Genomic DNA, 21804 nt, shown 5'->3' with positions numbered 1-21804 from the left:
GTCCCGGATTGCGAGAGGGTACAGGACAAGTCGAGGGACCCCACCGGTGCACAATCGGGGCTGGGGAGGGACGTGGGAGGTTGGCCAGCCGGGGAGGAACCAGGAGGGCTCCAAGGCATGCCTGGCCTGTGTTGCTCAGTCCTGATCAGCTGGACCCCAGCAGCAAGCTAACCGACTGGTCAGAGCGCCTGCCCCCTGGTGGTCAGTGCATGTCATAGTGACTGGTCGGCTGTCTGCCCCCAGGTGGTCAGTGCATGTCACAGTGAGAGGTTGAGTGGCCTTAGCATATCATTAGCATATTATACTTTGATTGGTTGAAAGGCCGACTGCACACTTAGCATATTAGGCTTTTATTACATAGGATGTTTTTAACATGCCAGGTTCTGTATTAGTTGCCCTGTAAGGGGAACCTTTGCATTACTATCTTTGTGCTATGGAAGAGAAAGAATGACTTCACCAGGTAAAATAACTTGCTCCAGTCACACCCATGGCCAGAGTGTGGCAGACCTGCGTCCGGTCTCCAGTGGCCCGATAACACAGCAAGGCTTTTAATCACTATGCCTCGGAAAGACCACCATGGGCCGCATTTGAGCAGAGCTGTTTCTCACGTCCTACTTACCTCCCAGATGAATTCTTGCTTATCCACATTGGAATGGGGTCCAGGAGAGGACGGGTGCTTCAAAACCATGCACACCCTGCCAGTGTTTCTCAGTGGTAAGAGCGTAGGCCAGTCCACCAAAGGGTCTTGGGTTCAATTCCCAGTCAAGGGCATGCACCTCAATTGCAGATTTGATCCCCAGTTCCAAATGGGGTGCTTACGGGACACAACCAACCATTGTGTCTCTCTCACATCAATGTTTCTCTGTCTGTCTGTCTCTCCTATCATTTCCCCCAACTCCTCCCTTTCACTTTCTCTAAAAAATCAATGGAAAAAATATCAGTGGGTGAGGATTAACAACAACAAAAAAGACATGCACAATACAACCTCAAGTTTGCCCACAGAGCTTGACTTGACCCTCTCCCTCAAACAACATGAACATAGTTGCCCAGCGGTTGGCAAAATTAATTGGTTCGCATTTCTGCCCCTTTCCCTGCCTGCCTCTCTATCACAGGTTATGATACTTGCAATGATTTGCTCAACGACGGAGGAGGAAGAAGAGAACAAAAAAGGACCCACTGTTCAGAATCCGGGCCATCGAAACCAGGGAAAGCATACCCTGTCCTCCTCCTCACTGAACATAGTTGCCCAGCGGTTGGCAAAATTAATTGGTTCGCATTTCTGCCCCTTTCCCTGCCTGCCTCTCTATCACAGGTTATGATACTTGCAATGATTTGCTCAACGATGGAGGAGGAAGAAGAGAACAAAAAAGGACCCACTGTTCAGAATCCGGGCCATCGAAACCAGGGAAAGCATACCCTGTCCTCCTCATACCAACCCCTCAACGCCAGTGAGGACGGGGACCCACCCTTCTCCCAACACCCTTGCTCAAGAGTCAGAAAACAGGTCTCCCAGGACCCCAGGATTAAGAAGTAAGAAGTGAAAAGCCATTGAGCTGGACTAATGTTAACAGTTGCTTCTTGGTGGCTGCTAGACTTTTTATTACTTTTGTGGAAATGAGAAAAAGACCCCACCCCCAATTACAAATTAGAAAAAGCAAGCCCCCATCTTGGAAGATTCCTGCATCCCAGTCAGGTAAGCTCTAAAGTGGCTTCTGGTGAACCAAACGTTCCCCTCCTTTGGGAGGCATCAGAGCCCAGGTGAATATCAGCCTCCAATCACCCCCTTGGCCAGGCACCTTTGTGTAATGACAAACCTTACAACTATATGTGGCAGCCCTGATCCCTCCCAAACTGAGAGCTCACGAATTTCTCTTATTGGTTCAGAAAATGCAGGTTCGGAAATTGTTCGGATAATTAGCTTCCCTTTGCAAGATCTGATCATTGAATTTTAATCAATCTTTCTAATTGCTATAGCAGTAGCAACTGCCACCACTATTTATTGAGTGCCAACTACGTGTTAGGCACATCCTAGGGAATTAAAAGAGATGATGAAAGAAGCCAGTCTGTGGAAATGGCTTTTTAGTGCCATCCATCTGGATGTTGATGAGTTTCTGTCCCAGATCTCCTTTTTATTATGCATAATTAGTACTGAGCAATTCTTTCTAACAGTGCTTCTTGGCCAAAGGCTCAGTTACATCCCAAGGCAACCATGGAACCTTAGGAAGACTCCATCACTGACATGAGAGAGGATGCCTGCCCTCCTGTTTGCTAAAGAGCATTTCATTCATTCATTCAATCAATCAATCAATCAATCAATCATTTTATTGAGGTAGTTAAAGATAAACCCCATGTTCAAAGTATACAATTTGATAAGTTTTGACATATACATATACAGTACTCACAAAACCATCTACATCAGCCGTGGGCAAACTACGGCCCGCGGGCTGGATCCGGCCCATTTGAAATGAATAAAACTAAAAAAAAAAGACCGTACCCTTTTATGTAATGATGTTTACTTTGAATTTATATTAGTTCACACAAACACTCCATACAGGCTTTTGTTCCGGACCTCCAGTCCAGTTTAAGAACCCATTGTGGCCCTCGAGTCAAAAAGTTTGCCCACCCCTGATCTACATCATCAAGATAGTGAAAACACCTATTGCCCTCAAAGGTTCCCTCTGCCCTTCTGAAACTCCTCCCTCCCACTCTTCCCTACCTCCTCTACCCCCAAGTCACCACTGATCTGCTTTCAGTTCTACAGATTAGTTTAAATCAGTGGTTCTCAACCTTCCTAATGCCGCGACCCTTTAATACAGTTCCTCATGTTGTGGTGACCCCCAACCATAAAATTATTTTCGTTGCTACTTCATAATTGTAATTTTGCTACTGTTATAAATCGTAACGTAAATATCTGATATGCAGGATGTATTTTCATTGTTACAAAATGAACATAATTAAAGCATAGTGATTAATCACAAAAACAATATGTAATTATATATGTGTTTTCCGATGGTCTTAGGCGACCCCTGTGAAAGGGTCATTCGACCCCCAGGTTGGCGACCCCCAGGTTGAGAACCGCTGGTTTAAATGTTCTGAAGTTTCATATAAATAGAATCCTACAGTAGATCATTTATTTGGGTCTGGCTTCTTTGGTTCAGAATAATGATTTTAAGATAAATTCATGTTGCTGGAAATAGCAAGAGTTCTCTCCTTTTTATTACAGAGTAGTATTCTACTCTATGGATAAAATATAATTTGTTTACCCATTCAGCTGTTGATGGACATTTGGGCTGTTTCTGGCTATTTAAAGAAAAGCTGAATCTGCCATTTTTAAAGTCCCACGCTAAGGTATTATTTTATTTAATCCTCACAAACACACTGTAGTTAGGTAATAACATTCTTATTTTTCAAATGATGAAATGAAAGCTCATGGAGGTGGATTAACTTGTCCAATCTGAACACTGAGCTGCTTAATGCCAAAGCTCACACTCCTGAACACTATGAGCTGAGAAGCTCCGGGAGGCCAGCAGCAAGCCTGGAGTCTGTGTGGGTCTTCCACAAAGAGAGACGTTCTGCGTTTGCTATGAGCTACTCCTTGCCACACAAAGCACAATGTAACACAGGGGTTGGGAAACTCTGGTTTTATACCAAACCTGGACCACAGCCACACCAAAATCACAATAGAATAAGGGTACTTAATAAACAATGGTGGAATGAACAAATGGCTGAATGAATAAACTGATGGACAGATAGATGGCTAGACGAAAGAAGGTAGTTATTAATTGACTTGGTGGTAGATTCATCCAACCATCTCATGAAACTTCTCAAAACATCTCATGAGTCATAAGGCAGAGGAGATCCTCTTGATAGTAAATCAACTCTCACACCAGCCCACAGAGCAGGCTGCTCAGTCAGCAGAAAGGGTGTGCGGCTGTGAGCTCAGGCAGGAAGTCCAGCCCAGAGGCCCACTCCCCATCTCAAGGATCCCAGAACGCATTTACTGTAAGGGTTGAGGCCATCTGTCTTGAAAGCTGGAAACTCCAATGCAGGTCTCCCTTTCCTGCATTTGCAAATGATCCTTGGCTTCTCTGGGCCTCACGCTCTGCACGCGAGCCTTGACAAGACCCTGCTGGTGGAATCTGGCAGAGGCCCTCAGGCCTGAACCCAGGTTCTCGTCCCATCTCTGACGGCTCCGTTGAAAACAAGTTCATTAACAGGGGGTTTACTGAATGCTGTGCACACAGGCATGTTTCCCATTGCCATGCAATGACTCAGTGCATATCTGGAGCCAAGATAAACACAGGATCTTTCCCGAGATCTGTTCAGGAGATGTTTGGGGGTCTCCTATCTCCTTACCTCCCTTCTCCACTCATCTCCGACACAGCCCTGAAAACCCTGTGTTGAGTGACAGCGACGGTTAACGCAGGAGAAGCACCTCAGAAGAAATTTAATCCACTGCAGGTGGAGAAGCATGCATCTCATGCAGCCGTGAAATTCCATTTGGAGCTCAGCACGAGCTGATGGAGTAATCAAATGAAGACGACACTGCAAATGGCTGGTGAGTCTAATAATGGTTTCTGTGCAGTTTTTAGAGGGGCTATTCGATTATGCATTCCCTCCCTACGAACCAGACCACCCAGCAGGCCTAGAGAGATGAACTACTTTGTCATTCACTCCTTCCCCCCACATCTGCCAGCTTCTGTCTTTCTTGGTATAAATAGCTTCTCACATAAAAAGCGCAAACTGTCAACTGCCGGAAAGTGAATGGTAAAGCCGGGTGCCTGGTACGATGGCCCCAGCCCCGTGGTGAGTCACAGCTGTAGAATTCATGGTCTGGGAGCATCTTTTGGGTTAACAGGCCAAAGAGAAAGCCAAGGAAGCAGGACCAATGAAAGGATTTAAATTCTCTTTTAACAAACAGCCTTGTATTCAGGCCACATTCAGGGAAGCCAGTCAGGAGCAAGATGCTGGGAATGAAAGTTGCTTCATGTTACTTCCCAGGGCGAACCTGCTCCAGTGTCTGGAAGACCCAAACGATGCCGGCGGTGATGACAGCGGCTACCATTCGATAGGACCTATTATGTGTCAGCATCTCCTAGGCTCTTTGCAGAGTCATTCATCTCTTCTCACAGCTCCTTTACAGTTACAGCTCATTTTACACCGTAGCCAAGGTTACAGAGCTAGCAAGGGGAAGAGCCAAGATTTGGCCCCATCTGCGTCCAGCGCTGTGGTTTTCCAGTGCCCGACAGCAGTTCTGGACTTGGGCACGCCGCCGAATCACCCGAAGGCCCTGCTCAGACAGACGCTGGCCCACCTCAGAGCTCAGGTTCAGGAGGTCGGGCCGGGACCCGAGAACCTTTATTCTGAACAAGTTCCCACGTGATACCAGAGCTGCTGGTGCTCATGCACTCCAAAACCCTCAGACGCTGGCCCACCTCAGAGCTCAGGTTCAGGAGGTTGGGCCGTGACCTGAGAACCTTTATTCTGAACAAGTTCGCATGTGATACCAGAGCTGCTGGTGCTCAGGACTGGGCTGAGGGCGGAACTTAACCATCACTCCATGCATCACCTCTCCAGAAAGGCTCTTTCCTTTTCAAGTAGATTCTCTAAATCAGGGTCCAGCAAACGTCAGCCTGGGGATCAAATCAGGCCCGCTGCCTGTTTTTGTAAATAAAGTTTTATTGTCACATGGCCATGCTCATTCATTTACGTACTGTCTATGCTTTCACACGACCACATCACAGCTGGGTATTTGCAACAAGAGACTGTATGTCCTACAAAGTCTAAAATATTTATTGCCTGGCTCTTTACAGAAAAGTTTGCCATACCTGGCTCTATACCACCACCCGTGTTCACTGCGCTCCCAGCACACCCCTCTCTGAGGGTCTGTTCATCAATCGCTAATCTGACTGCCCCATGAGACGGTCAGCTCCACAGGGGCAGGGCTACTTCTTTGTTGGGTCCCAGTGTCCCCCAGGGCCTGGCTTCTAGCCGGCGCTCCACAGGGATTTGCTGAAGGAATAAATGCCATTGCCGAGAGCCCAGGTCCGTGACGCTGGACCAGGAACCTGAGGGCCACGGAGCCAGCAGAGGAAATGCAGTTGACGCCAGGTGGGCCCCGAGCCAGGAGGAGGGAGTGAGAAGAGCCAGGACAGACAGAGGTTGCTGATGGCAGGAGCAGCCTGGGGAGGCAGGGCCGTGCTGCCTCCTGCAGCGATGGGGAAACTGCTGGAGGTGGGGACAGGCCAGCCTTAGTCACCTGGGCCAACCTGAGATTAGGAGAATCTTCTTCCCCAAGAATGAAAGAGCCTGTGTGACGCCCGCTCCCTCTGCTGACACACGCCAAGCCGGCTTCCTCAGATCTGATGTCCTGGGTGGATCTCCACGAAGAGGCGGGTGGAGGAGGAAGAGCCTGAGTGGGCGGCGGGTGGGACAGACAGCTGGCGTGAGTCCTGGCTCTGCCCCTTTCTTACCAGCGGTGGCATCCGGTCTAGTTCCCGATCCTCCTTGAGCTGCAAGGCATTCACTGGAAAGGTGGGGGTTTTGTGCAAGGGTGAAATGTGGCTGTGTAGTTGTGTAACATTTACTGAATGAGTAACATGTATTAGACGTTTTAGGCACCGAGCAATAGGGGTGAAAAAGACAGTGTGCGTCTCGCTCCAACAGGCTTGCATCTTAGAAGGTAGGGCACGTGACAAAGGGGCAAAGGGGCAGACACACCCGCGCACGGACTGTCCGCTAGGCATGGGCATATGTTCCTACGTGCACGGATCATCTGCGAGGCACGGGCATATGATCCTATGAGCATGGACTATCTGTGAGGCATGGGCATATGATCCTATGACCATGGACTATCTGCCAGGCACTGGGCATATGATTCCTTGTTACCTTTTCAGCATCTAAAGGGGGATTCTGCTGCCTTACTTCTGCCTGTGGGCACAAACATGAAGGTGGTGGGGGATGGGCTCTACGGATTCCGCGGGGGTGAGCATGGCCGGGGGACGTCCCAGCCCTTGGTCCATGATGCCTCGGCCAGGACTGGGCACTGCATGGGCTCCATTCACTTCTCCTCAAACCGGCCAACAACACACTCCCCAAATTCTTGGCATAGATACAAAGTTGGTGTTGGTTTCATTTAGCTTTGACCTGCACGCAGGTGAGTAACTCCTGTAACAAGCCAGGCCTCCACATGCAGGCTTCATGCCATTCAGGAGCAGGTCAAACCCACCTCCCCAGAGAAGCTGCCTCTGACCAATCCGTGTAAATGAGCAATCCCGCCAGCACCCGGCCCACGTGAGCTATCACAGCAGCTGCTGTATTTTCTTCAGACTACATTGGGTGGGACACGACTTGTAAAGCACTGAGGACAACACCTGGCACAGGTAAGAGGTCACCAAAGTTTCCACCACTACCATGAACATCACTGTTCTTTTTAAAATCACCACCTCACCTTATCTAGATCATTTGTTTCCTAATTTACATGTCTCCAAAACCCTGCCTACAACCGCAATGTAGCAGAAATCTCAATTATCTTGTTAATTGTTTTACCACCAGTGCCTAGAACAGCCGTGGGCAAACTAAATGAATAAAACTAAAAAAAAAAAAATACCGTACCCTTTTATGTAATGATGTTTACTTTGAATTTATATTAGTTCACACAAACACTCCATCCATGCTTTTGTTCCGGCCCTCTGGTCCAGTTTAAGAACCCATTGTGGCCCTCGAGTCAAAAAGTTTGCCCACCCCTGGCCTAGAAAGTGCCTGACACATAGTAGGTACACATTAGCTACCAGTTGAATAAGCGAATGCATAATTGAAAAAAGCCTAATCGCTCTTACTTTTTCAAGGACTTTCCCAGTATAGTCTGATTCTCACCTTACATCCTCACTGGGGGAGTAAGATCCCTGGAAGGCTGCCAGGAGGCCATCAGCCCGCATCAGAGACCCGCTGAAGAGGCCTGAGTGGCAAAGTCGGAGCCCGGGACAGGGCCACCCCTCCTGCTCTTCATCCCCAAGGGGAGGGGTGCAGCACCTTCTTCTTCATGGGAGGCTGTCTCTGCACTCTGAGGGCCTGCAGAGAATGACCTGGAACACAAACCTGGGACCCAGGCCTGGGATGGTGATGCTGCAGCATCCAGGCACCCAGCAAGGTGGGTGGCAGGGCCCGAAGCCAACGTGGCTATCAAAGAAGTCCGAGCTGCTCCGGCTCCACAGAGCCAGCACATCATCTGAATGAAGTTGCCCGTTTACAGCAACCCTACAACCAAGTCCCTGGGGGGCAGGAAGGCGCCGTGCAGGTGGAATCCCAAATTATTTTATTAAAAGCCCTTGAGAAGGCTGAGAAGGAATCCAGGATTCCCGTTCAATCTATGCTTATTCCCTCCCCTCCATCCCCACCTAACCTTCCGCTGTGTTGGATAGCCCCAAGTTCCTTCTCCCGCTTCCTGCCACCAGGGCGACAGTGATCACAGTCACTTACTACGGCTTCTGGAAGGGCGGTCAGGAAACCACCGTCCTACGAAGCAGCTCTATGTGAGACCCCACGCCAGGATCTTCACACAGGCACACGCCCCCATTCCGGCCAGCCCAGCCCTGAGGTCCACAGTCTCAGAGTGCGAGCTCCTGGGGCGTCTGAGACTGAACCCATCGCCGCTGCTCATTAGCTGTGTGGTCTTGGGCAAGTGTGTAAGTTCTCTGAGCCTCACTTTACTCACCTCTAAAACAGAGGCCGCAACAGCAACGACCAAATTCAGTTGTTAAAGGACAATCAAGCAGCTAAAATGCTGGTGGGCAGAAACGAGTGTGAAGAAAAGCAGTCACTTTCTCCATGGTCATCATCAGGACCAAGAGGCGACCGAGGCTCCTGGAAGTTGAGCAGCTTTCCCGAGGTCCGAGAGGGCTGGAGCAGCAGCCAGATTTGCTGACTCCAAGCCAAGCCCTTCCCACTGGGCCCTGCTGCTTCCTCCTCACCCAGCGACTCCCGCAGCTCCCCAGATGGGGATGGTGACATAAAGGGTCCCCTGGTGTGGAGACAGAAGGGGGTCTGCCAGACCCCCAGCTCCCCCACCCTGCTCCAGACCCGATCCTGGAGCTGAGGGCACCGTGCCTTTGCCTGATGCCACCCGGCTCCTGCCCTTTGCAACCCGAGACACCGAAGCAGCCAGCTGGGCAGGGCATCGCCTAGAACACAACTTTTAAGAAATGCAGAGAGGCAGGAATCGTGGATACAGAGCAACTCTCTACGTAGAAAACCAGTTAAAAGTCTTATATCTTTTCCGTGTGATGCAACCCTGAACGTCTCCGGTCCTTCAGAGGACCCCGTCTCCTGCCTGCTCTTCCCAAATGTCCCGGGGTGACCGCCATGGGTCAGGCGCTGTGCCAGGCGCTGGGGCTTCCTGGATCGTAAACTACAGTGGGGGAGCCAAATATTGAACAAGCAATCACACCAACAAGCACCTAATGACCAGTTTGATGAAGGCTAATAGGGGAGTTCCAGGGATTGCTGTGAGCATGTACTGGAGTCTGGGCAGTCAGAGAAGCTCCTGAGGAAACATTTACCTGACACACGATGGATGCGCTATAAATAATGAAGGCTATGCACCCCGATAAAGATATTGGAGACTTTCATGGGGCTCAAAACCAACGAATGCACCCATCTCTTAGGCAGTCTTGGATGGCTCATTTTACCACTTCCAGCGGAATACTCTGAAAGCCAAACACTGGACAATTACTCCTCGTGTCTGCTCTTCGTCCGTCCTGGGATGGTTTGAGTTCTGGACAAATAACCTAACCACCACTCTTCCTGTGCAAAAACACAGTTAAGGTCAAGGTCAAATTACCAATGTGTGGAGACCAAGGATTTGGGGGCATCTGTGTTTGAGAATCCGCCGCAGACATTTGGGTAACATGAATGAGAAGGACTTTCATCAGGAGAAACACTCTGATGGCCTCTTCAGACCATGGTGCAGCGAGAAGAAGAACTAATAGGAAAACCACCAGCACATGTACCAGTGAAGGCCGCCACCAGCCCACGCGGCCGAGACCACCTTCTGGAGGGCAGGGTCAAAGCCTTCCGGAGCTTTACATGTGACCCTCCACCTACAGCAACTGCTCTTCCCGAGAGGAACCGGCGAGCGTACAGGAAGGTTGGCTGCTGTCACCTTATTTCATATCAAGGAAAGCAGCCTGAGATGCACATTTCAAAAATAAACTTTGACTCAGAGTTGCTCAGGGTGGGTCCTCTGGTGTCCGGAAGGGGTCAGTTCTCCTTGGTGCAGGACCATCTGGTCCTTTTCAGGACGTTTAGCATCCCAAGCTCCTACCCATTAAAACAGGAGTGGAGTCCTCCAGTCATTTCGACCATAACTACCTCCTCCCAAACACCCATATCCAAATGCCCCCTAGTGGTGCTGGTACCGCTCCAGGTTAGAAACTACCGACAGAGAACTGCACACCATTCCAAAGGAGAATCTGGATCTAAATACACAGATAGAGAAAAATCCTCACAATACATGAAGTGGGGAAAAAATCACAATAAGTGGGTAGCATCATCACATTTTTGTCCAAAAAAACAAACAAAAAACACACACAACAAACAAACCCAGAAATGGACTCCTATATCCATAGACACTTGTTATATACCCACGCAAAACGGTTGGAACACACTTCTCTCTGCCAAACACCTGACCCCCTCACAGGGCAGCAGCCATTGTGCTGCAGTGAGAACATGGCAGGTGTTCGGTAAATGCTTGCTGAATTGAGGCATCCTTTTTTGGTCTTGATTAGAACAGAATTTTACTGCCAGATATTCCAGGTTTTAACATCACTTTCAGCCAGGGATACTCAATCCACATTCCTCCCCCTCCTCCCCAGGACATTGGGCAATGTCTGGAGACATGATTAGTTATCCCAGCAATGGGGGAAGGGCGGTGTGTTACTGGCTTCTAGTGGGCAGAGGCCAGGGATGCTGCCAATCATCTTGCAAAGCCACAGGAAGCCCCAAGCAAAGACTTACTATTGGCAGTTAGAGCTCACAATAGTGCTGAGATTGAGAAACCCTGCTCACCATTGGCCCTTCTCATAAGCTTGTTGAACACCCCAAATCCTTCCTGGCGTATTATGTACTGTCAGTTGATCACCATGGCATCTCTGGGAGACAGAGCACATCATTAAGTGTTTGGGTTTGAAGAGAAACTGGCGCTGTCTAGCAGACTTCAATGGTCAATCCGGGGGGACTCCAGCTCTCTGTTCGTGACCGCAAGGCTCTCTGGGTGGCATCAGACATATTTGGAGGAAGCAAAGGCGAGGACCTGAGCAATCTCCTGATTACTGTCCAGGCCAGTCATCACACATCACAGGATCAATGCCTGTCCTTGCTGGCATCCTCTGTGATGCTGATTAGGTTTCAGACTGTGTTAAGAAAATTGGGTTTTACAGCTAGTAGATTTTTCTAAAATTAAGTGCTCACATTCAAGAACACCTCCCCAAGTGGGAGGTGACTTTCAGTTGCATTATATTTAATTGAAGGCATTTCTCAGAAGAAATGGAATAATAAAGAGTATCACCTGAAGGTCTACTAACCAACCCCACAGCCAGGGGCTAAAATGAAAGGTTTCCAATGAAAAGGAAAGGAAGCACATTGCTCTCAACCCTGACTAGTCTTTAGTATTTTGCCTCCAGCACAAAGCATTTTACTGTTCATTATAATTTCTACATAAGCAGGGAACTGAAAACAGTTTAACTTGGTAGAAAAATGGTTTTTCTCAAACCAGAGACAACTAATATGATACTAAACATCAGAATTTTTATTAGTGAGAGGCATTTAGGAGTCAAACTTTTCTAATCTTAGATCATACTGGATAAGGTTTTAAAAATCTTTAAACCTATACAATTCAAGGTATCTTATAATTTTAAATTCAAAGTGCATTTCCTTCATGCAACAAATATCTTTAATATAGACTTATATTTTATTAGGCAAATACAGAGCCCTTCAAACAGCTTGAAGAGACAGTCTCTCTCTGAAGACAATTTCCCTTTCTAAGCATCTGTGTCATGGAGGTCTGAGTAAGTGTAGAGAATAGAGAAAACTGTGCAAAGAGCAACAAAATTATAAGAGAGAGGAATATCCTTTCATCTGGCATAATTCAAACCACTTGTTTAATAGCATTAATCATCTTCTTTCAAAACAAATCAAAGAACGTTGCTTTATACTTCCCAAAGACATTCGTTTTGGATGAGTCAAAGTGGCCTCCAAAATACCATAATCGCTCACTTTTCGAATTGGCGAATTTAACCAAGAACTAGCTTTTGTAATCGTCTATTCTTTTGGCTCAATAGAAAATTTTGTCTGAATCTGAACATCATAGACTGATGTTTAACCATCTTATAGAAGAATCTACGTAAGCAGGGAACTGAAAACAGTTTAACTTTGAAATTTTAGGGCCCAATTTAACAGGAAGTAAAGTGAACAAAAGAAAGATGGGTCTCTTAGAAGCTGCTGAAATTGAGGTTAGCACAGAAATGAAACAAGCTCACAGATGTATCGAGGTGTGAAAACTCATTGCTCAAGTACCAGGGGCAGAATGGTGATGTCAAACAAAGATCCTCAGTCACCCACCACCTCATCTGAGTTTTACAGACAAACTCAAATCCTCTCATTCTTCTTAAACTTACACTTTAATAATACAATCCTTACTGAAACAGAGGAAAATATATAACTTCAACCTACTAACAGAGAGAAAACACTCATTTCTTGCTGTTAATATCCAACACAGAGTTCCCTGTGATTCTCATTATTTCCTGTGAATGTTTCTATTCTGAGATATTTTCTCCATGGTAGCAATCAGAATAGAGATCACAAAACTGAAGTGCCTGTAGGGTTTAGGAAGGTAACACAAAGGGGTAAAGTGGGCTTAGAGGAGACTAGGGTGACTTGTAGAGATCAAACTCTGTCTAGAAAGAATGCCAGCTCTCAACTCAATGGCCAAAACACTGTTCCTGGCAGAAATGAGATTTCAGATCCTCAAATTTTCTTGAGTTTTTTTTTAAAGAATATTTTATTGATTTTTAGAGAAATATTGATGTGAGAGCCCAACATCAGTCAGCTGCTTCCTACACCTTCCCCTCTACCCCCTCCCCCCCGACACACACACAACACTGGGGATTTGAGCCCACGATCTGGACATCCAACTGACAACCCTTTAATGCACAGGATGGCGCCCAACCAACTGAGCAACTCCGGCCAGGGCCATAAGCATAAACTCTTAACTAAAAATTCCTAATTATTAAGCATTAGTAATTAATTTAAAGTTTTTTTCTCATGGCTCTAGAATTTTATTTTTTTATTGAATTTATTGGGGTGACATTGGTTAATGAAATTATACAGATTTTAGATGTACAGTTCTATAACAAATCATCTGTATATCGTATTCTGTGTTCACCACCTCCAAGTCAAGTCTCCTTCCATCATCATTTATCCCACTATGCCCTCCTCTACCTCCCCCCATCTTATCTACTAAGTCAAAAGTTTAAACAATACTTTGCTGGCTAAAGAAATCTTGCCCTGTGTGGCTGATTTCATCAGCCAATTTGCAACCTCAGTATTGGAAGAAAAAAGTAAGAAATGGCCAATCAAAGGATGTTATCAGGGTCCCACCCTTAAGTTGTTGGTGAATTCTTGGGTCTTTCTTTTTTAAAAAAAATATGTTTTTATTGATTTTTAGAGAGAGGAAGGGAAAGGGATAGATAGAAACTTCAATGAAAGAGAAACATCATTAATTGGGTACCTCCTGTACGTCTCCCACTGGAGATCTAGTCTGCAACCTGGTTATGTGCCCTGATTGGGAATCAAACCAGTGACCTTTTGGTTCCTACATGGACACTCAACCACTGAACTACACTGGCCGGGTTCTTGGGTCTTTCTTAATCATAAAGAACTTTTTCTACATATGTAATACTTTCAACAATAAAGAGTTATTAAAAAAAGAAAAGAACTTTTTCTAAAAGCACGACCACATCTAAAGTTCCTAACTTGAAATTTCAGGGCTTTTTAAGTTTCAAAACATTCTGTCAGACATAAAGAACTGCAGAGCAAGAAGCTTTCTGTGTCAGAGGAAGGGAACAGTGGTCAAACACTTAAGATTCTGGTAAACCTGCCTCTTAAAGATGTGTCACTGTCGTAACCAGCTAGCTAATATTAATAATAGTTAAGGAGCAAAGGGGAGGCCTGACATTATAAGCAAGGCCATCTGGGCAGCTTCACCAGGAAGCTGCAACTTCACACTCCCCAGGAACCACAGGTCCATGCCCTGCAGATCACTGGGGGGAGGGTCCAACAAAGTGGGGGTAGGCACGCATGTGCAGTGAAGTCTGGGTCACATAGGGAGGATGCTTGCCTGTCAGTCTGACCTGGGAATAAAGATAATTGCCTAGGGGGTGGAGCCACTGCAAGTGTGCGATATCTTGGAAGGTCAAATCCCCCAGGCAAAGGAGTTCTTGCTCTCTTGTTCCTTTCGCTTTGCTCCTGTTTCCTTACACTCACTGGTACTCCCTCCACAGCCAGGTGGCCCTAGAAGCTACATGGCCACCTGGACCCCACATACAATGGACTGCTGCTGGGAACACAGGCTAACCTGACCAGATGCTGGACTGGACGTTGCAAAAGGCAGCAGAAACTCTGGGCACTGGCTTTGATCCTAGTCCTGCTGAAGACGGAATGGGACTTTCCTATGGTGGGACAGCGGGAGTTGGGACCTTGGAAACTCAGGGGTTTAATTCCACAGAAATAAAGCTTCCCATAGACACCTCATCCTCCCTTGGGGGCGTCAGGAAACTGTTATTCAGCAGCACCCCAAGAAGCCCACTCAGGGGTTTAATTCCACAGAAATAAAGCTTTCCATAGACACCTCATCCTCCCGTGGGGGCTTCAGGAAATTCTTATTCCAGCGGCACCCCAAGAAGCCTACTTCCACTGACAACAGGTGGGGACACGGGCAGCACCTCAGTGATAACAGATGCAGAGAGAAGAACATGGAAACATCTAGCCGAAAGCAGGGGCTTCTCAGCCAACACCGAGGCTGGTGGAAGAGAAAATTCCAAGGACCGAGAAATGCAAAGCAGAGGCTGTACATCACTGGGAAAAATGCAGGGAACAGAAAAAACCAAGTTCATCTCATCGAGCCAATAATATTTACAGCCTGTGGGCAGTGCCAAAATATTTCAGGAAATGCCAATGCCTTTCTTTGTAAAGCAAGGCCAAGAGTAATATTTAAACACAGCACAAATAAATCACCGGGGGGAACAGGCGAATGAATCCACATTTCCTCACTCTGCTTTACAAAGGATCTTAACCTCAAGATTCACGGTCAAGGTAGAACTCCCTTCCCTTTCCAAAATTAAAGATTCGCTATCTAATGTTCCAAAGCCAACATTTCTGAGAAGTTTTGGACCATTTTCTGTTAACAGTGAATGGCAATCCGGAATGAATGAAAGTGACGGCCCACAAGAGGGTCAGTTTCATTTCCCATTGTGGCCTCAGCCATCTCCAGCCCATGGAGCCCCAACCACTTCCCTGAATCAGCCAAGCCAACGCTTCCTTCTGAACTGGAATGAGGCATGATGGGCAAGATAAAGGCAAAAGGCAAACCACACTTTCCCTCCTCCGAGCGGTACCTGTTCAGGCTTCAGCCCAGGCGGGACCCAGGCGTACTCCTCCAAGGCGCAGCCCGAGTCGTCGTCCGAGGTCGAGTTCCTCTGGAAGTCAAACATGAGTTTGCTGACGGTCTTCTCCATCTCCAGGGGCATCACCGTCACCATGTGCTCCTCCTGAGGGCACTTGCAGTGCAGGCAGATCTTCCTGCAAGCAGCAAAGGCGGGAGGTGAGGGGAAGGCCAAAACCCCCATTTTTTTTCCACTGGCCTGCCAGTCCCCAGCCCTTGGATCCCAAATTATATAAACACATTCCTTGGCAACTGCTCTTTGGCAAAAGCATCTAAGGGAGCAGAGCACAGCACGCCTGACTCTGTAGATGGCACGCAGCGCGCATGTGCAGACACCGTGGAAGGTCAGAGACCCCCACGCAAGCATGCCAAGGATGTTTAAACACGGACCCCAACCTTTCCTTCTAAATCAGTTCCCCAAGAGGAATGTCAAAATGTTTTTTATTTTAGCAGGTATAACCCTGGAGAAAGACCATGACCACAATTTCCTTGACTGTAACAGTAATTACATAGACATAATACATATGCTGACCAGAAATATTACCAGTAGACTTAACAAATGCGGACAACATACCATTTTTATAAAAGGTTCTTAGACCTTGGAAAATGAACGTGGTTTTAAAAAGAACTGCAGGTGAGATTTTCTTTAAGAAGAGAAAAATATTTTCCCCATTAAACAAATCTGGGCCTACGATTTTACGAGAAAGGCATTTTCATTTCCACTAAAGATCCCTGTAGGTTTGAAATTTTAATTAGAAACCCAAATCTTCCCTAAATTGATTGTTTTTATAATATACAAAGGAATCATGCATGTGAATTCTTTCAAAAGGCAGCAGCCAATGATCAAAATCTCTTCTCCAAATTGAGCATTCCTCTTTAAGGTTACATCTTTCCATTCTCCGTGGCTACACAAATGATGAAGCAATCAAAAGGTTCACTCAACACAAAAGCATGTCTAGCATCCATCAATAAAACAGAAGAAAACAGTGAAGGAGGAAATTTTAATAAAAATAAGCTGTTATATGTATACTCTTATCTTTATGAATAGTCCCAGTAGCACCTTATAAAGGCAACAAAGAGTCCATCATCCTAACCCCACATGTGCCTGATTTTTATTTATTTATTTGGTGCCTGAATTTTTTGATAACAGCTTTGTTAAGATATAATTCATATGCCACAAAACTCACCATTTTAAAGTGGCTTTGATCCCAGACACTTCTACTAATTTGGGGATTTCAGTTACTTTTTTTTTTCAGGATTACTTTATGGTAGAAAATATGTTGAAGAGCAAGTAAGATACCTTTTCTTGCTTTATTCATAGGATTAAATATCACCAATTAACTTCTTGATGCAGAGAAATGGGAACTTTTATTTAATTAATTTATTTTATTTTAGAGAGAGGAAGAGGGGGAGAGAAAGGAGAGAGAAACGTTGACTTGTTATTTGGCTTTTAGTATGTTCACAGAGTTGTGAAACTGTCACTACTGTCTAATTTTAGGACATTTTCATCACCCCCAAAGAAACCCTGTGCACGTAGCAGTCACTTCCCACATTCTGTTCCCCCAGGTCCTGACAACCACTAACCTATTTTCTGTTTCCATGGTTTTGCCTATTCTGGAAATTTCACATAAATGGAATCATACAATATGAAGATTTTTGAAACTGGCTTCTTTAATATAACATGATGTTTTGAAGGGTCATCTATGTTGTAGCATGTGTCAATCCTTCCTTGCCGTTTTATTGAAATATTCTACTGTATATTTTGTTTACCCATTTATCAGCTGGTGGGCATTTGGATTGTTTCCACTTTTTGACCTTTGTGAATTAATGCTGTTCTGAATATCTATGGACACAATTTTGTGTGTGTGTGTGTGTGTGTGTGTGTGTGTGTGTACATATGTTTTCTATTCTCTTGGGTAGATACCCAGGAGTAGAATTGCTGGGTCATATGGTAACTTTAAGCTTAACAATTTGAGGAACTGTTAAACTTTTTTTCAAAAAATATATGTACCATTTTATATTCCTACCATCAATGAATGAGCGTTTCATTTTCTCTGCTTCCTCCCTATACTTGTTATTCTTTCTTTTTGATTATTGCCATCCTAGTGGGTTTGAAGTGGTATCTTACTGTGCTTTAGATGTGCCCTTTTTAAATAGCTAATTATGTTGAGCATCTTTTTCTGTGCTTATTATATCTCTTCTTTGAAAAAATGTCTATTCAAATCCTTAGTCCATTTTTAAATTATTTGTCTTTTATTAAATTGTAAACATTTTATATACATATTTTCTGGATACAAGTCTTTTATCAGATAGTATATGATTTGCAAAAATTTGTCCTCATTATGTAGGTTTTCACTTTCTTGATGATGCCTGTTAAAACACAACTTAAAAAAAAATTTTGATGAAGTCCAAATTATATTTGTTTTCTGTTATCGCTTGCGCTTTAAGTATCATATCTACAAAACCATTGCCTGACTTAGGGTCATAAAGACTTACTCCTATATTTGAGCTAAGAATTTTATGGTTTTAGCTCTTATATGTGGATCTATGTTCCATTTTTAGTTAATTTTCATATATGGCCTGAGGAAGGAGTCCAGATTCATACCCCTGGGGCTATCCAACTGTCCCAGCACCATTTGTTAAAAGTCTATTCTTTCCCCACTGAAGTGTCTTGGCATCCTTCTCAAAAATCAATTGATCATAAGTTTAAAGGTTTATTTCTGGTCTTTCAATTATTCTATTGATCTGTATGTCCATCCTTTTGCCAGTATTACAGTCTTTATTACTGTCGCTTTGTAGTAAGTTTTGAAACTGTGAAGTGAGGGTCCTCCAACATTGTTCCCCTTTTAAAAGGTTGTTTTGATTCTTCTGCATCCCTGGCATTTGCATCATAAAATATAAATTTTAGGATAGTAGCTTGCCAATTTCTGCAAAATGGTCCTGCTGGGAATTTGACAGGGGTTGCATTGAACCTGTACACCAATTTGGAAAATATTACTATCTTAACAATAGTAAGTCTTCCAGTCCATGAACAAAGGATGTCTTTCCATTTACTTCAGTATACTTTAATTTCCTTCAATGCTATTTTGTGGCTTTCTGTTATGCCTTGCACTTCTTGTGTTAAGTTTATTTTTAAGTAATTTATTCCTATTGATACCATTGTCAATGAAATTGTTTGCTTCGTTTCATTTTCTAGATTGTTACTGTATAGAAACACAAATGATATTTGTGCATTGATGTTACATCATACCATCTTGCTGAACTTGCTTATTAATTCTAAGAGTGTGTGTGTTTCCTTAGGATTCCCCGTAGCCCAGATCTGCGAGTAGAGACGGTCTTGTTCCTTTCTTTCCCGTCTGAGGTCTTTCTCTGTCCTTGTCTTGCCTCATTGCCTTGAGCACACTGGCGACTGGAAGTGGCATGTGTGGGCATCCTGGTCGGCTCCTGATCTTCAGGGAAAGCAGCCAGTCTCTCGCCATCAAGTATGACTTAGCTGTGGGCTTTCTGTAGACGCCCTTTATCAAATTGAAGAGTTTCCTGCTACACTAGTTTGTTGATTGTTGTTGTTTTTATTCACAAAGGGTGTTGGGTTTTGAATGCTTTTTTAGCATCCACCGAGGTGGCCAGTAGGTTTTTGTCCTTAATCTATGAATGTCGTGTGCCTGAATGTCGACACCCAAATGTTCCGAGGAAACAAAATCGGCTTAATCCAGCCGAATTAGGCTTGTCATGGTCTCCCACATCCTGCTTTTTGTCAGATGGAAAATACAACAGACAGAATGCACACGCGGGTCTGGTTTGCATCTCCAAACTCAAAGATGTTTAATCCTCACCCTCGCTGTTCCTTTTAGAAACAGTCAGAGCTCATTTTAATAGTAACTAATTAATCAGCTACTTTAAAGAAGTCAGGGGTTTGGGGAAGTCGTCAGGTTTTTAATTTTTTTTTTCTTCTTAAAATTTTTATGCCAGCTTATGACTAAAGAAAAAATGTTTTCGTGTACTGGTATTTAAGCAAATTTAGAAAGTTCTTTGGCAACTAACAGTTTTTACTGGAAAGTCATACTTTAAAAAAAAAAGGTAGAGGATTTTTTTAAAACCAAATTCAGATTCTAGAATATTCCTCAGTGAAACTTATTCAGCAATGCAGGGAAGAGTACAATCTTTAATGCTGGACGGATGTGAGCTTCAGGAGAAGGGAAAAGGTAAGGAGAGCCACAGGATTATGGAACCAGTTCCAGAGCGAGTCTCACTGAGGAGAAGCGTGAGCACAAAAGGAAGGGGCGAGGCCGAGGGCCCCATTTAGTCTCTCATCAAATAACGGTCAAGCCCCTACCATGTGCCAGGCACTGCATCAGGCTCTTGGGATGCCAACCAAAACACAGACCCCTGCCCTCGTAGACCCTACATTATTAGAAGCGACAAGCATACCATATGCAAGAAACATAACAGGCTGCACACCAAGAAAGACAATCCCACCCCCCTTTCCAAAGGCTCAGAGAGGTTGAGCAATATGTTCAAAGTCAGCCCCCAACAGAGATTCAAAGGAGGATCTGATTCCTGAACAAAACCAATTCCTTATAGACAGCATCCCTGATTCCAAGAATACACTTTTTTAAAAACAAACAAACACGTTTTTATTGATTTTTCAAGTCTTTTATCAGATAGTATATGATTTGCAAAAATTTGTCCTCATTATGTAGGTTTTCACTTTCTTGATGATGCCTGTTAAAACACAACTTAAAAAAAAATTTTGATGAAGTCCAAATTATATTTGTTTTCTGTTATCGCTTGCGCTTTAAGTATCATATCTACAAAACCATTGCCTGACTTATGGTCATAAAGATTTACTCCTATATTTGAGCTAAGAATTTTATGGTTTTAGCTCTTATATGTGGATCTATGTTCCATTTTTAGTTAATTTTCATATATGGCCTGAGGAAGGAGTCCAGATTCATACCCCTGGGGCTATCCAACTGTCCCAGCACCATTTGTTAAAAGTCTATTCTTTCCCCACTGAAGTGTCTTGGCATCCTTCTCAAAAATCAATTGATCATAAGTTTAAAGGTTTATTTCTGGTCTTTCAATTATTCTATTGATCTGTATGTCCATCCTTTTGCCAGTATTACAGTCTTTATTACTGTCGCTTTGTAGTAAGTTTTGAAACTGTGAAGTGAGGGTCCTCCAACATTGTTCCCCTTTTAAAAGGTTGTTTTGATTCTTCTGCATCCCTGGCATTTGCATCATAAAATATAAATTTTAGGATAGTAGCTTGCCAATTTCTGCAAAATGGTCCTGCTGGGAATTTGACAGGGGTTGCATTGAACCTGTACACCAATTTGGAAAATATTACTATCTTAACAATAGTAAGTCTTCCAGTCCATGAACAAAGGATGTCTTTCCATTTACTTCAGTATACTTTAATTTCCTTCAATGCTATTTTGTGGCTTTCTGTTATGCCTTGCACTTCTTGTGTTAAGTTTATTTTTAAGTAATTTATTCCTATTGATACCATTGTCAATGAAATTGTTTGCTTCGTTTCATTTTCTAGATTGTTACTGTATAGAAACACAAATGATATTTGTGCATTGATGTTACATCATACCATCTTGCTGAACTTGCTTATTAATTCTAAGAGTGTGTGTGTTTCCTTAGGATTCCCCGTAGCCCAGATCTGCGAGTAGAGACGGTCTTGTTCCTTTCTTTCCCGTCTGAGGTCTTTCTCTGTCCTTGTCTTGCCTCATTGCCTTGAGCACACTGGCGACTGGAAGTGGCATGTGTGGGCATCCTGGCCGGCTCCTGATCTTCAGGGAAAGCAGCCAGTCTCTCACCATCAAGTATGACTTAGCTGTGGGCTTTCTGTAGACGCCCTTTATCAAATTGAAGAGTTTCCTGCTACACTAGTTTGTTGATTGTTGTTGTTTTTATTCACAAAGGGTGTTGGGTTTTGAATGCTTTTTTAGCATCCACCGAGGTGGCCAGTAGGTTTTTGTCCTTAATCTATGAATGTCGTGTGCCTGAATGTCGACACCCAAATGTTCCGAGGAAACAAAATCGGCTTAATCCAGCCGAATTAGGCTTGTCATGGTCTC

At 44.7% G+C, this 21804-nt stretch overlaps 1 protein-coding gene across 1 annotated transcript in view; it reads right to left on the bottom strand.

The window, feature by feature from the left end:
* PRICKLE2 (prickle homolog 2) overlaps positions 1 to 21804 on the bottom strand; it is a 142089-nt gene that overhangs the window by 98568 nt on the left and 21717 nt on the right. The window contains exon 2 of the mRNA XM_014546130.1: positions 15669 to 15852. Within this exon, the coding sequence (XP_014401616.1) occupies positions 15669 to 15812 (144 nt within the window). The 5' untranslated portion in view covers positions 15813 to 15852. The remainder of the gene's footprint in view (positions 1 to 15668; positions 15853 to 21804) is intronic.

The sequence above is a fragment of the Myotis brandtii genome, unplaced genomic scaffold (assembly GCF_000412655.1).
Source record: "Myotis brandtii unplaced genomic scaffold, ASM41265v1 scaffold430, whole genome shotgun sequence".
In the NCBI taxonomy this organism is placed as follows: domain Eukaryota; kingdom Metazoa; phylum Chordata; class Mammalia; order Chiroptera; family Vespertilionidae; genus Myotis; species Myotis brandtii.
The sequence above is the reverse complement of the archived record's forward strand: the minus strand, read 5'-3'. Positions and strand labels throughout refer to the sequence as shown.